This window comes from Pantherophis guttatus, chromosome 1 (genome assembly GCF_059756535.1).
Source record: "Pantherophis guttatus breed Tessera chromosome 1, ASM5975653v1, whole genome shotgun sequence".
In the NCBI taxonomy this organism is placed as follows: domain Eukaryota; kingdom Metazoa; phylum Chordata; class Lepidosauria; order Squamata; family Colubridae; genus Pantherophis; species Pantherophis guttatus.
In genome coordinates this window covers 109,839,915-109,855,444 of record NC_142063.1, presented here as the reverse complement: position 1 = coordinate 109,855,444, position 15,530 = coordinate 109,839,915, and the positions used below count along the sequence as shown (strand labels likewise).

The 15,530-nt window shown below is 34.4% G+C and overlaps 1 protein-coding gene across 6 annotated transcripts in view; it reads left to right on the top strand.

Annotated features, from left to right (window-relative positions):
- Window positions 1-15,034, top strand: part of CPT1A (carnitine palmitoyltransferase 1A) — a 44,988-nt gene extending 29,954 nt beyond the window's left edge. For all 6 annotated transcript variants that reach the window (XM_034416727.3, XM_034416731.3, XM_087881180.1 and 3 more), the window contains exons 11-20: window positions 65-260; window positions 1,995-2,183; window positions 4,792-4,897; window positions 5,605-5,721; window positions 5,974-6,138; window positions 7,592-7,726; window positions 8,551-8,703; window positions 9,804-9,908; window positions 11,276-11,368; window positions 13,036-15,034. In XM_034416727.3, coding sequence (XP_034272618.1) covers window positions 65-260; window positions 1,995-2,183; window positions 4,792-4,897; window positions 5,605-5,721; window positions 5,974-6,138; window positions 7,592-7,726; window positions 8,551-8,703; window positions 9,804-9,908; window positions 11,276-11,368; window positions 13,036-13,122 — 1,346 coding nt within the window. In that variant the 3' untranslated portion in view covers window positions 13,123-15,034. The remainder of the gene's footprint in view (window positions 1-64; window positions 261-1,994; window positions 2,184-4,791; window positions 4,898-5,604; window positions 5,722-5,973; window positions 6,139-7,591; window positions 7,727-8,550; window positions 8,704-9,803; window positions 9,909-11,275; window positions 11,369-13,035) is intronic.
- The last annotated feature ends 496 nt before the right edge of the window (window positions 15,035-15,530 follow it).

The following is a 15,530-nucleotide window of genomic DNA, read 5'->3' as shown; positions in this document are numbered from 1 at the left end:
CAATATGTAAATGATTTTATCATTAAACCCTACAATTATTTCAAATTTTGGTTTTCAATTCTAGACACTATCCAGCATTTGAAGGACAGCAAACATATTGCTGTATATCATAAGGGACGCTATTACAAAGTATGGTTGTACTATGATGGCAGACTCCTGAAACCCAGGGAGATTGAGCAGCAGATGCAGTGGATCCTAAATGACAAATCTGAGCCTCAGCCGGGTGAAGAAAAGTTAGCAGCTCTTACTGCTGGAGACAGGTATGAAACTTGGTAATTGTAGGTTTCTTAATTTTTTAAAAAAATGTTTTTTTTTTTTAATTTACCTGATCTCTTCTTTACTTTTAAATGTAGCCTGTTCATTCTTCATTGATTGATATGCTTATTGCGATATATTAATTGTAAAGTGAACATCTTTGGGATTTGGACACTTCCTAGCAACGCACAGTATTGCTTTTTTTAACTGAAAGTTTGAATATCAGCTTTCAAGTGGTTACAACTGATTTTGTATCTCTTGTAAAGCTAAGAAGTGGCTGAGTGTAGGTTTCAATAGGTTTAATTTATTTATTTCAATTATTAGGTGAGGAGGATAGCAGGAATGCAACATACTGTATACACAGTCGATTGGGTCCAGACATACTGAACAGAGTACACACAAAGTTAAGGTTTACTATTGTTAGATCACCTAGTTTGGAAACTACTTCATCTATATTATTATTTGTAGAGGCTGAAAATAAGGAGGCATTCTCTATAGTCCTTCTAATATATGTAGCCACACCACAGCTGTGGTGGTAAGTGGGTCGACAATAGGTTGTAGCCATAAATCTAGCCTTTTCTGAGTTGCTGTTCTTTGTTTTTTATGTGCATTTCTTGGAGGATGACCATGTCTAGGTCACTGTCCAGTAGAAATTAGGAAACATATAGACTCTTGGATCTGCTGAGTGCCTCAACATTGATTTGGCAGATTTGAATAATATTACCGATCTCTCTTGTCATTTGAACCTGAAAAAGTCCATTTATTTTTTTTTCATTGCCATGTATTTTGAGAGCCAGGAAAGTCTACAGAGTAGTCTCTGCAGCAATTGCTAGTTCATTTAGTTCACGCTGTGGACAATCCTGAATAAGATTCACATCCCATATAATGTATCTCCTGAGACTCTGTATAAATGGGGCATAGTATGTCCCCTCAAGTGTGACTGCGGGATCCAACATCAAACTATAGATCACGTTGTAACGGGCTATAAGCTGAGGGCATATACCGATCCAGTATCTGATATATTTTTTTTAATATAAGCAATGCTGCGCGTTAATGGTTAAATGGCCTAGACATTGGTATTTGAACGTAGATCTTTTTAACATTATATTTTATTGAGTTTTACTAATGAAATGTTAATATATATTGCTAGTCTGTGTATGATGTGCCATATGCTAAATAAATAAATAGGGGATTGTGAAGATAGGGAAAGCCAGAGGATTACATGCAGCAGACTTTAATTTGCAAAGATGCGTTTAAACATTATGGTTAAATTCCTGGTTAAAATTTGAAGCTTTATATAAATGTTTTGTTTGATAATTCCATTGCTCTGCAACTTTTTTTTTCCATACATAGCATTGGTGAAATTTGCAGTGGTTTTTGCTGTTCCTTAATTAGAGAGAGCCAGCTTGATGGAGTGGTTAAGGCACCAGACTAGAAATCAGGAGACCATGAATTTTAGTCCTGCCTTAGGCACAAAGCCATCTGGGTGACCTTGGGCCAGTCACTGTCTCTCAGCCCTGGGAAAAATACAATAGTAAACCCCTTCCCTGAAAAACATTGCCAATAAAACTGCAATCTGGGAATCGATACTGACTTGAAGGTGTGCACCCACACACAGACACATAAATGCATACAGAGTTCATTACACATCACTTTAAATCTAAATATAAAATTACACCTTTTTTATAAGGAAGATTCTTCAAGTGATTTGACACAATGTTTTTATATTCATCTAACAGAGTTCCTTGGGCTAAAGCTCGCCAAACGTATTTTGCAAGAGGAAAGAACAAGCAGTCATTGGATGCAATTGAAAAGGCTGCTTTCTTTGTTACTTTGGACGATACTGTTCAAGGTTACAGAGAAGAGGATCCAGTTAAATCAATGGATGCATATGCAAAGGCACTTCTACACGGCAAATGCTATGACAGGTATACTATGCTTGAGAAAGAGGTATTCTTTCATCTTTTTCGTGTAGATATAAATATTCCATTTTCAGTTGGTGAAAATAAATATTCTGTCTGAAAGCATGGGTCTGACTACCATTGAAAATCAAAGAACAAATGGTACACTGTTCAATGAAATGCTTACTGATGTTTTGCTTTAATATCTTATGGTTATGGTGTTTTTCCGAATAATTAAACAATGGGGCCTTTTAGAAGTCAAGATTAGCTCTGAAGTCTGTTTCCTCGTTATATTTGTATCTCATTGAAGAGTTTCTGACTTTGCCCACAAAATGCCTTTCTCATGTGTTTAACTCTTACTACCACTTTCAGAGATTATTGAGAATTGTAGGTTTTGGTGAGGTGCTAATAATTGTATAGATGTTGGGACCTACTTTCATTTCAGTATACAATTTCTGAACAAAAAAATGACTAATGCTGCAGTATAGTTATAGACAATAATACAGTACATAGATACCTATCACAATAACCTCTTTATGCAATGCACAGAAAATAATTAAGAAATAGTAAGCAAAAGAAATACAATAGGAGAGGAGAGATAAAAGGAAAAGAAAACATAGCTCCGTTAAATTTTGTGTACACCAACACCATTTACTGTATTTCGCTAAACTTTATCACTAGAGACATGAAAAAATAGTTTCGAAACCGCAACAACCCATTGTATTCTGAAGATTTTTTTCCACATTTTGGGTGAGCCATGGTTTGGTAGAAATGCAATTCAGAATAGTAATAGCACTTAGATTTATATACCGCCCTCTAGTGCTTCACACCCTCTCTAAGCAGTTTACAGAGTCAGCATATTGCCCCCAATAATCTGGCTCCTCATTTTATTGACCTCGGAAGGATGGAAGGCTGAGTTGACCTTGAGCCAGTCAGTATCAAACTGCTGGCAGTCGGCAGAGTTAGCCTGAAATACTTCATTCTAACCACTGTGCCACCACGACTGAATGTTTGGGGGGGGGGGGTGTTCCAGGTTTTGGGGAAAACAGAATTCAGCAGGACAAATGAAGCAAGACTGGTGCATGTTGTCCATTTCTTCTCAGCATAGCATCTCTCTCTAGTCCTCATCTCTTAATCCCCAGATTTAGCGAAGCCTTCCATTCCTCTCCTTGATGTCCCAACATGGCAGATTCTGCTGCCTCCAGCCTACAAAAGTAAACATGTATAGTATACACATTCCCAACAAACATATCTTTAGCTTCAGCACAAGCTTTATCTTAATTGTAAATATTAAACAAAAGGACATGGCACGTGCTTCTTTCATTCCCTGCTCAATACTGAATGCTTCACTAAGCTTTGCATCTGTTGTAAATCCAAAGTGCAGCCACAAATATGTCTCTTACAAGTTAACATATAAAGTCCATCCAAATTGGATAAATTTGTGATTCCTACATCTGGTATTTCATTATTTTAAGTGTTATCTGATATTTTCTAACATGGTGTTTGAAGAAGGCTTGTTAATTTATCTCTCAACTGATCAATTATCTATAGTTTCCCACCATTGGGCAATTACTTTTGTCGCTGCTAAGGTTAAGTAAATGATAGATTCATTTGTTTTTAAGGTTGATATCCAATCCAGTGAATAAGTGGAGTAACCCTACTTCTGGGTAGTTTTTATTTCTTTTTTTAGTAATAATGCTAATCTCATCAGCATTATCAGCATCAAGAGTTTTATGGCAAAAGGATGGTCACACATGGCTATCACAAAAGAAAGTCCCCTTTTTGTAACAACCTTTCCAACTTTTACAAGAATAATTAAGATAGATATAGTATGTGCCAATTTGACTGGAGTCAAGTATGAGTCTTGTGCAATCTTCTACTGAAGATTGGGTCAAGAGGTGGATCTCCTATTTTGTAATAGTAACCGCTAAATTTTTGAAATAGTTTCTTGTGGTTGTTTGAGATGGTTAAATATTGACTTCTCCAAACTGGTATAAGGTCGAATTGCTAAAGCTCTAATATCCTTATTACCAATAAAGTTGGTTTCAGAAAAATACATGAACACTTATTCATTTTTTAAAATTGTTCTTTATCAAGAGTTCCTTATTGTAGGAATTTTTTATTCTAAATGTTATATCTTCAGTAAAGTCTCATTTAAGTCAAATTATAGTAATTGTATATGTACTCTTCCAAATTTGGAGCATTATTTTGGCAAAGACATTGATCTTGTTTATTTTTTAAAAATGTTTTGGGAGAAAAAACCATTGATTTATAAAATTATTTTTAATAATTGAAATAGAGTTTCAGTTTGAAACTGTTCTTTCAGTGTTTTGCTCCATTCTCTGTCCTTTCCTTAGCTTTCTTCAGTATTCCCATCATGCAGGATTCTGTGCTGAGTGTTTATTAATCTATGTTTGTGGAGAAGTAGGCATAGCATCTCCCTGTGGGTATTTTTATCTAAAGTGTTCTTATATTTTTTTTGCAAAATTGAACAGAAAAATCTTTTTGTCAAGTCTAGATACATCCCTCTTGCAGTTGAATGGCTCCATTTTGGCTGCATAAACATTGCCATTCAGACATTGCTATTACTAAGTATGGTGATAAAACAGTTTATGGACATTATTGTTTTTCATAGGTGGTTTGACAAGTCGTTTAATCTCATAGTGTTCAGAAATGGCAAAATGGGCCTGAATAGTGAACACTCTTGGGCAGATGCCCCAATTGTCGGACATCTTTGGGAGGTGAGCATTTCTATTACCATGAAATTGTTCATTTTAATTAAATTTAATCTATATATATATATAAAAGCAAAAACCACTCACGCAATAATCACGAAATCTCCAGAACCATAAAGCCTACAAACTTGAAATCTGGCACGTATATTCCTCTTGGCTTCTAGGTGCTCACTAAGAAAGGATTTTTCAAAATGACCATCAGAGCATTAATATTTCCTATATTATTATAACATACTCTGATTCTAATTAGTTAGACGTTCTCCTCCCCCTCCCAACTTGAAAATAACTCTGGAGAGAATCGGATAGATACGACAGGCTTCTGTGGGGCAAGCCTCATGGAGAGAAGGGGCTAGAAAGCCTGAGGGAGAGAAGGGGATAGGATAGGAGACGTTTCTGTGGGGCAAGCCTGAGGGAGAGAAGGGGAGAGGCTTCTGTGAGGCAAGTCTGAGGGGGAGAGGGGGAATAGGAGAGGATCTATGGGGCCAGCCTGAGGGAGAGAAGGGGAGAGGAGAGGCTTCTGTGGGGCCAGCCTGAGGGAGAGAAGGGGAGAGGAGAGGCTTAACATCTTCTTGTCTTGCCATTGATAAAGTTTTAAATCAAAATGCAAGATTTAATCAGAAACTTCATTGTTGTTTTTTCTCTGTATGGTGTGCAGCAGTATGTTTAACATGCTTATAAGTATTTCTCTCATTCCCCCAACCATCTATCTCCAGAATGTCATGTTTTCTGACTGTCTTGAATTGGGATACACAGAAGATGGACACTGCAAAGGGGAGGCCACTCTAGGCATTCCTATGCCTACCAAGCTGCAGTGGGAAATCTCTGAAGAGGTGGGTGCATATCCAATTCTAGATCCATGGTATCGGGTATACTTCAGGATGCTACCCTATAACGTTTCTTACTGACTGAAGTACACATCTATCCATTTTTCAATGAAAATGTTTTGTGTATTTTTAAAATAGATCAATGCGATCACTGCTGATTTTGTTTAGGATAAGCTGATAAATTTAGGATTAAATTGTTTAAAAAATATGATCTCTGAATATTTCCTGAACAATACTATGCTTGTTGCTATTATTTAGTGCCAAGAAGTGATTGAGAAGTCTCTCGACATTGCAAGGCCATTAGCAGATGATGTGGATTTTCATTCTTTTTCCTTCGATACATTTGGGAAAGGATTAATGAAGAAAACCAAAACTAGTCCCGATGCATTTGTGCAACTTGCTTTGCAACTGGCTCATTATCGGGTAAGTATCTTAGGTATTTTAGTCTAATTTAGACATCATTTTTAAAAAACAAACAAACATAAAGTATCTGATACCATTTTTAAACTTCCTGCTTGAAAAGAAAAAGTTTCCCCAGATTAAAAAAATGAACTTTCCAGTGTAGCTAATGAGAGCTGACAGTCTTTTCTAAAGCTGCCATGCTGAAGCCCTTTAATACTGTAGTATTTTTTTCAATCACCCAGAAATGAAATTTAAGCATCTCTGTATTCTGCATCATTTAGTACTATTTTATCAAGCTTTGCCATTGTCTGTGGCAAAGATCTTTTAATTCACAAATGCATCCTATTCGTGAAGGGTCTTCTGCATTACAGTAAATACTGTAAAGTATGGAGAACTGATGCAGAGAGATTGTATCTAAGCAGAAAGTAACATAGCACTACAAGTAGATATTTCATGTGATATTACGTGTAATTCCCTAAAAATACATTGTAGATACGGAAAATATTCAGAAAGGAACAGCTTAAATGATAAAAGCAAACGAATAAGGAAAGGAGTCAGAGAATACTCTGTATGAAATGAAAAATATTCTAGAATGTATTTGGGATTAAATTCTGTTGAAGTCAGTAAAAGAATTGCTGAATAGGATTCTGCCATAAAGAGTTTAGCTCCATATGCACCTAGATTCTGTTGCTCACTCAGTAACAAAGGCCAGTACTATCGCCTTGCTTTCTGTAGTCCTTCTGCCTCCTCTGCAGTTATTCTCATATACTACTTTGTTTGTTTGTTTGTTTGTTTGTTTTTTTCTTCCTTCCTTCCTTCCTTCTTTCTTTTTTTCTTTCTTTCTTAAAATGGAGATGGGAATAAAGGCGTGTGTTTGTATTGAAAATAAGAGTTGATGTTGATATTTATGTGACTGATATAATATGATTTATATTCATATATCAAAGAGACGTGGTACTTTAGCAACTTAAAGACACTGGATTTGTGAACCAGGGAAGGTTGGCTGTCTGTGTTTCAGCAGTTCAAGACTTAGCACCGCATGACAATATGAGCTCCCTTCACTTGATTCAGCTTCTGCCAACCTAGTAGTTTGAAAGCATGTAAATGCAAGTAGATCAATAGGTAGTACTTCAGTGGGACTAATGGCAGAAGCAAGAAACCAACCAGTGCCAGACCAGCCCGAATGCAAGGTGAACACCAGCAGAGAAAAAGCCCCGGATGACGCCGACACTCCAGCAGAATGCCATTAACTGCTCTGTGTGCAGAAATAGTTCACCTCCTGTTGTGCACTCTGGATAGCATGCGAGCATAAACTGAACAAACTTGCAATCTTAGGCAGCCAAACTTTTGTTCTGTAATAACATTGTAAACTCCTGGTTTTCATATACCAAGGCCTTACACGAAATAATTAAATATTAATATATGTGACTTTTTTTTAACTGTTGCATATAAATAACTTTGTTATTTTTCTTAGGACATGGGAAAATTTTGCTTAACATACGAAGCATCTATGACCCGCCTATTTAGAGAAGGCAGAACAGAAACAGTCCGCTCATGTACTGTTCAGTCCTGCAAATTTGTGCAAGCTATGGAAAACCCAAATGAAATTGTAAGTTGAATGTGTTAATCAAGTCTAAATATCACAGTTAGAGCTGTCTTTGTTTTGTTTAGCATTTCTGATGATCTGAATTTCACAGCAATATAAAAAGTAATAAAGGCAGGATAAAATCTAACAAGTAAACATTTTGCAGTTGGGGAAATCATTGTCTGGACAAAATGTACTTTTGTTATCAGCAGATCTCTGCACTTCAACATTTTGTTTTGATTTGTTACCTTATTCCATATAGCATTTAGGTACATTTTTAAGTCTCGGAAGATAAAATTTTTGTTATTTTTTTCTCTCTTTATTTGCATTGGATTGGCACTGCATGTCTTTCTAAAATAGTGAATAGCAGATCAGCATTTATCTTGCCTTCTTTCATCTTGAGCAAAATATTATTTAAGGCTTCTTTGCGTTCAGCCATTAAAATAATTCAATCAGCATATTTGAAATTGTTGGTGTTTCAGTAACTTTAATTCCAGTATCTCTGTCTTCAAGTCCATCATTTTGCACTGCATATAAACTAGATGGGATGTCAGTAAAACAAACATAGAAAACAGTAGAATTGCCTTGCCTTTCCCATTATCTATCAGATGCTAGCAATGTGATAGGCACATCTGCCTTTTTTGACTCAAAAATCATTACATTTCTCTAGTAGTACAATTGCAGTGGGAGATTGTACAGGTGAGGAAAGTCCAGTGGGTGGGATATGACACGCCAGGTACTAAAGGATCACTTGTAGTTGGATCACTTGTTTTTTTCTAAAATTTGATGTTTCCTTTTAATAGCATTTAAACAGAAATAGTGAGTTGTTTTCACTTTTTAATTTACAGCCTGAAAAGAAGCGTAATCTATTCAAGGCTGCTGCTGATAATCATCAGTGTTTATATCGTCTGGCCATGACTGGTTCTGGCATCGATCGTCACCTTTTCTGTCTTTATGTGGTCTCCAAATACCTTGCTGTTGAATCACCTTTTCTAAAAGAAGTATGTAACCATATAATACTTGTGTAAATAATTTGGGTTTTTTCTCTTTTTAAAATTTTTGTTGGTATCTTTAATGAAATACTTTGGCCACCTAATGAGAAGGAAGGACTCAAAAGCCCTACTAAGCAGGTATATACAAAAGTATGAAGGCTATTGCTTAACGCATTGTAAACCGCCCTGAGTCTCCGGAGAAGGGCAGCATATAAATCGAACCAATAAATAAATAAATAAATAATGATCTCTGGTCTAACTGATAGAGCTATGCAGTGCTTTGGATTTAATTTCAGTAATATCCTTTGGCGTATGATCATGATACGTGTATGCACCTTCTTGAAGAAACTAGTTTTCCCTAAAGTTGTGCAGCTACAATTCCCACATATGCTGGAGAAGATACACAGTTACTATTAGGTGCTTGGGTGAAAAAAAAATAGGATTTTCAGAATTTAATGCCTTTTCCGTAGTATACTGCACATGTCATCCATCCCTGAACTATTGTACTTTCTTTAACTTTGGTGCCACAGAAGTATTTTTGGGATTGTTTTTAATAGAAAGCAGATTAAATTGTATGTAAAACAAATGCAATAAAAGTACAAAACTAATACAAAATGTTTTTCAGTCATTATAATTGTTTTTTCCCATTTTGCAGGCTTTTTTTACCCCTCTATGCCATTTTTTATAATAATTCCTCATCACCGTCACCAAAATAATATAGGGATCCAATTTCACAAGAACCCAGCTATAATAAACAAAATAAAATATAAATATTTTAAATAATATTATTTATTTTATAAATAAAAATATAAATAATTCTCTGATCAGGCTTTTGAGAGTTGAAAGCAACATGCATTGGATATTGACATATCTTCCATTCACAATTCATTAAAAAACTCCACTATTCATTCCAATTGTAAATATTCTGGGGATATTTCCAGTAGTGACATTCCATCCCTTTTTGGGAAATTGTGGTTGTAAGAGAGGTTTTGGCAAAAGTACAGATGGTTTGCTTACTCAAGTTGCACGTGTCCTTTGATTTCAAAATAGTAGTTTTTGTTCCTGCAAGCAGTTGAAAAGTGTGCAATTTCTTATATCATCTTTTCCAGGTTTTGGCAGAACCCTGGAGACTTTCAACAAGTCAAACACCTCAACAACACATTGATCTGAATAAGAATCCTGGAATGGAGTCCAGTGGTGGAGGCTTTGGACCTGTATGTCTGCATGTATTTTATTTTAAACATCTAGTATTACAGACCACCTCATGCCAACCACATTTTCTATCATACAATGCTGCAGACATGTTTCAGTGGAAACATGAACTTTATGAACCTTAAACTTTTATATCTAAGGAAAAGAGCAAAAATGCAATTAGAGTTGTTGATCAGAAATGTTATGTTTTAAAAGTACTGATTGAACAACATTAGATGAATTGTTCTTCTCATAATCTAAGCAATTACCCCAGTTTTCATATTATAATTTTTGAGATGGGTAGAATCTATTAATTCTATCAGTCAGTCTACAGTTTAACAAAATGCTGAGAAGTTAATGTTGTTTATATATTGGAACAGATCAGAGAAGGAAAAAGTTCTGTTTCTTATTGTTAGTAATTTATTAACTGCCCAACCAATAATATATTAAAAATCCATGAAAATAAATTTAAATAATGCACTGTATAATTTAACCAATCCCCAACTAGGGGATTCTGCAAACTGAATATCTTAACTCAAATGTTCTTTATATATTTTATGAAATTAACCATAAAATAATAAAGGTAGTACAGAACAAAAATCAACTTAAGATTCATTGTAATAAATCTGACTGCTCTATATTTCAGCAAATAAATGCTTTGATGGCTTCTTATTCCTCTTGTATAATGTCAATTTAAGACCATTTGTCACACAAAAGACAGAAGTAATAAACTAAATAAATCTTCATTATTTTAGAACAGAAATTGTTAGATATTGATGTTATATCATGAATATGGTACATTCTCCACATGTGGATTAAAAGAATCACAGTTGTTTAAAAAAAATTAATAGGAAGATGATTAAATTTTGTTACGCATTTTTTTTAATTCTCAAAAGGACCATCCATAATTTTCAGAGGTTTCTCTGATCATGATAACTTCTATAGATTTTTGCCAAATTTTCTGCTTTTTCCCTAAGAAATTATATTCCCTCATATACATTTCCTACACAATTTCCTAAACAAATCCATTAGATTATTTAAATTCTTTATAATTCAGTAAGGCTAATGTGCCATTTGCCTTAAATAAATTTGACTAATAATTGTGGTCAACCACAGTGCATGATTTAATTCTGAGGTTATATCAGGTTTTTTTTTAAAAAAAGCAAAAGGTTCCTATCACTTTGAGAGGCCACAGTATATTAGCCTGACATTCCTTTCAATTCTTCCCATAATGATAACCTGTTTTCAAATGATGCCTGTCTTTATTGAAACATAAAAATATGTCCTATTATTGAGCATCTTATATTGGACTTTTAAAAACAAAATAATCTTGAGGTGGTTTGTTATAGACATGTAGAGAACTGAGGTATTCTACCTATATTTTCTACAGGTTGCTGATGATGGTTATGGTGTATCTTACATTATTGTGGGTGAGAATCTTATCAACTTCCACGTATCCAGTAAATTTTCCTGTTCTGAAACTGTAAGTATTCTATTAATTTTATGGTCTATTACTCTCATCCTGTATGATTCACTAATAGCCCCATTTTTGTATCAGGTATATTTTTTTGCACTGCTTATCTCAAAAGAAAATTGGATCTATAAAAAACCGTATAACATACATTATTGATTTTAAAATATTGCCCACTATTTTTAGATAATGTACTTCAGTATTCCAAATAAGCATGTATATATTCTGGTTACACTAAACAAAGGTTGGAAAATATAGATGCCGCTGCAATCTACTACAGGTTTTGTTTGTGGCTTTTTTATTTATCTATTTATCAAATTTTAATGCCACCTGACTCCCAACAACTTTGGGCAGCTCACAAGTAAATCAAGAGCACAGTTAATAAAAAGTAATAAAATAAAAAAGAACAACAAACTAAGCAGGAAGAAAGGAAAACGGCTTTACTTTCTCTTGCCTAAGACCTTGGCAAAGTGCCTTGTTTTCAAGGCCTGTCAACAGCCAAGAGGGAGCCATCTGGTTCTTGCAGGAAGCCTCCTTCCAAAGGGCAGATGCTGCTGCAGAGAAGACGCATTTCTGGGATCCCAATAGATGGCTTTAATCATCAAAAGAACCTGGACTGTGCCAGCCCTGGTAGATTAAATGGGCCAGACAGATACATCCAGGATCAAAGATGGAGTATCCCTAGACTTGGGCAGCTCAAACAACCCCTTAGTCTTGGTAGGATCAGGTCAGAGACGATTCTTCCCCATGCAGATCCCAACAGCCTTAAGGCACAGGATTGAAACAAATCCCTGGTGCTTATAAGCCACTGATCACTGGGTTTTCAGAGAATTACCTTTAACTCTCATATACCCAGTGAAAGGGCAAGTTGCTGTGTTCTCCCTGAGAAAAGAGAAATGCTGAACTCTGTGTATGGGAGAGAGAGAGAGAAAGAGCAAGAGCAAGGAGACAGTGGGTTAGGTGAATTTGGAGGTGTGCATATTTATATGTAGACAGGCATACTGTTAAACACTTCTTCAACACCTCATGAAGTTCTCAGGGACCAAAGTTTAAGTAAAATATTTGACTTCTAAGATGGTGGACAGATCCATTTATGCAACTTTCTTAGCAACATAATGGAAGTAGCTTGTCATTGCCTTTTGTAAAATTGTTGTCAAGTTCTAGCCAAACCCAGCTCTGTTTTGCTTCTAAGCCTGGATCCAATCAGATAGATACTCCGATAAGCAGTTATCTGAGATAAAGTGGCTAATGTAAGATGCACCATGACCAACAGCCTAAAAGTGGCTTTATCTTACATAACTAATATAGTGTTGCTGCTGTTGATACATTTTTATCCAGGCCTCAGAAATGACTTTCTAGAGAAAATGGTTTTGGAACCTATCTTTCTCCATTTTCATCATATACTTACCTACTAATATCATATCTAATTTAGTAGATAGGGGTATCATAAATGTTACAGTAAATAAAATCAAGTCCAAATTATTTTCCAAACATTAATCCTATTAAAGGGTTTTATGAAAAGAACCTATAAAAATCACATCACCGAATAAACAAAAGTATATGGCATCAGCTATATCAGCTTCACACATTAAAAAAGTAGAATTGTGTATATGCGTGCATACTTTATATACACTATAAGATTGCTATGTGATTGTGAATTTGATTTTTAACCTTTTTAGAATTCTCATCGCTTTGGGAAAAACCTCAAACAAGCGTTGTGTGACATCCGTGATTTGTTTCACCTTGGCAAAAACTCTACTAAATGATGTTTCTAATAGTAGAACAACCAATTGGTCAATGTTGGAGATGAGAACTCTTCTGTACAGTAACTGAAAATAAGCTATGCTGAACAGCAATCCATTCCCAGGTATATAAACAACCATTCTTGTGTGGCTTCGACGGTCCATCCCTTTGATTCTTCAGAAGAATTTTCTTTTTCATGAGAAATGACTGTTGAGATTTTTATATTTGCTGGAAAATAGCAACATGAAATTTATTCCTGGTGTGTCTTAATTTAACAATTTTTTATTTGTGTTCTATAAATTAAGAGAATATGTATGTGTATTCCAAACACATGCTATTAGAAAAATATGACTTGAAATATAATAGCAGAAGACATAATTGATTTAATTGTTGGTGGGAGTTTTTTCAGTTACTATTTAGGACATACACAATAAAGGCATTTCACTGAACATTTAGAAACAACAGGCAAATGTAATGAATTGTGCTTGGTGGGGGGAAATATTTTGCTATTTGGAATTAAGTCTGTCTCATTACTTGAAATGTCAGATGAGGTTTTTTCTGTATATAATTTTAAAGCCTGTATTTGCTGAATTTCAAAAGTGGAATGGCTGAATTTGAAAAATAAGAATTGCCGAATTTGCAGTAATGTCAAGTATAATATCTGCAGATAAAAATGGGTATGTTTTCATGAAAAATCTCACAAATAATTTTTATTTGTATTATAATAAAAGCTATTTCTTATGAAAATAATTTTTACACAGTTACAAAAAAAGTGAAGTTATTTTGCTTCAAGTGTTTATTCAGTTCGTTTCATCCCATCACGCTTTGTGCATTACAATTAATCAGCTGGGACAATCTTCAGTGTAAAGGACCAGTCAAAGTAGTTTGACCACCTTCTGCCTTAAGAAATTATTGTATGAATCATAAATAGTCATTAATATAAATATCTAACACTTAAATGTCATAGATTAAATTGGAGTTATCTCAGATTTTTTTAAAATGTAGAGAATATGACAAATCATGAATGGTATTACTAAAAAATCTGCATTAGAAACTACAAAGAAAAAAGATAGTTGGTCTTATGGCTGGCAGGAACTTTATTCAGAAACCAGAAATACAAATATTACAAAAATCAGAAAATAAAATCTCAACAGTCTTTACATAAGACACAATTCTTATCAGTCTCTCATAAGTCTTTATATAAGATCTAAAAGGCCTTGTCCATCAATTATCTGTTTTTCCAAATTTAATGGCTTTAAGACACATCAAGTAACAAATATGGAGGTTAATGTAATAAAACCCTGATGTTCAAGAGCTTTTAATACCAATAGAACATATGGGATTGAAGTTGCTGTCCTGAGAATTTGCTATTAAATTCTTTGACTTCAATGCAAATCAATTATATTATTCCCTAAATAAATATTGATGGATAAATCTGCAAAAGAATAGATGCGGCATGTTTCATATGATCAAGAATGGTAAACATCACAAAATTATGGGGGGCAAAGCAATGGATGTCATGCTGCATTCTTAAGTCAGTGTTCTGTTAAGTATATGCTTTATTTTAACAACTGACCAGTCTCTATATTCTAAGAATCTTTTACCAAGAGCATTATTAGGTTTGACTCAGGTTTTAGATATTTGAATTGTAAGCATGCTTAATTAGTGCATTATCAATGCAATGTTTCATATTTTAAGGAAATGTAAATGTGTAATTGGCTGAAGTTAACATGAATTTTACTGTGATTGAAAGGTTAAATGTCTTTTTTGTAAAAAAAAAAAAAAAAATTGACACAAAAACCATTTCAGACCTTGGTTTATATCCTCTTAGAAAGTCAACTGCCTGTATATAATACCGCTTTTGGTTGTAAATCTTTAAACACATAGTAAACAGCTTATTCTTAATAAAAATATTATTTAAAAGTGTGAATTTTATATTAGATATATGGACTGTTTTCATTATTTATAATTTCCATAGAAATTTCTATTGAAATTCATTTTGAAAGAATTGGTTTGACTATATTTAGACTTTAAATATGTGTATGTATGTGTGTGTAAGCCATTCATTTAGTGACTGTTCAAAATTACAGTGGCACTAAAAAAAGTCACTTATGACCATTTTTCATACTTAGAACCATTGCAGCATCCTCATGGTCACATGATCAAAATTTAGATGTTTGACAACTGACTAGTTTATTTTGATTGCAGTGTCCCAGTGTCATGTGAGCACTTTTGGTGACCTTCTGATAAGCAATAAGAGGAAGCCAGATTCATTTAACAATCTATTACTAACTTCACAATTGCAGTGATTTACTTAACAACGGTGGCAAGAAAAGTCATAACATGGGGCAAAATTCACTTAATTATCTCACTTAGCAACAGAAGTTTTGGGTGAATTGTTGGTTGTAAGTCGAGGACTATCTTTAAATGA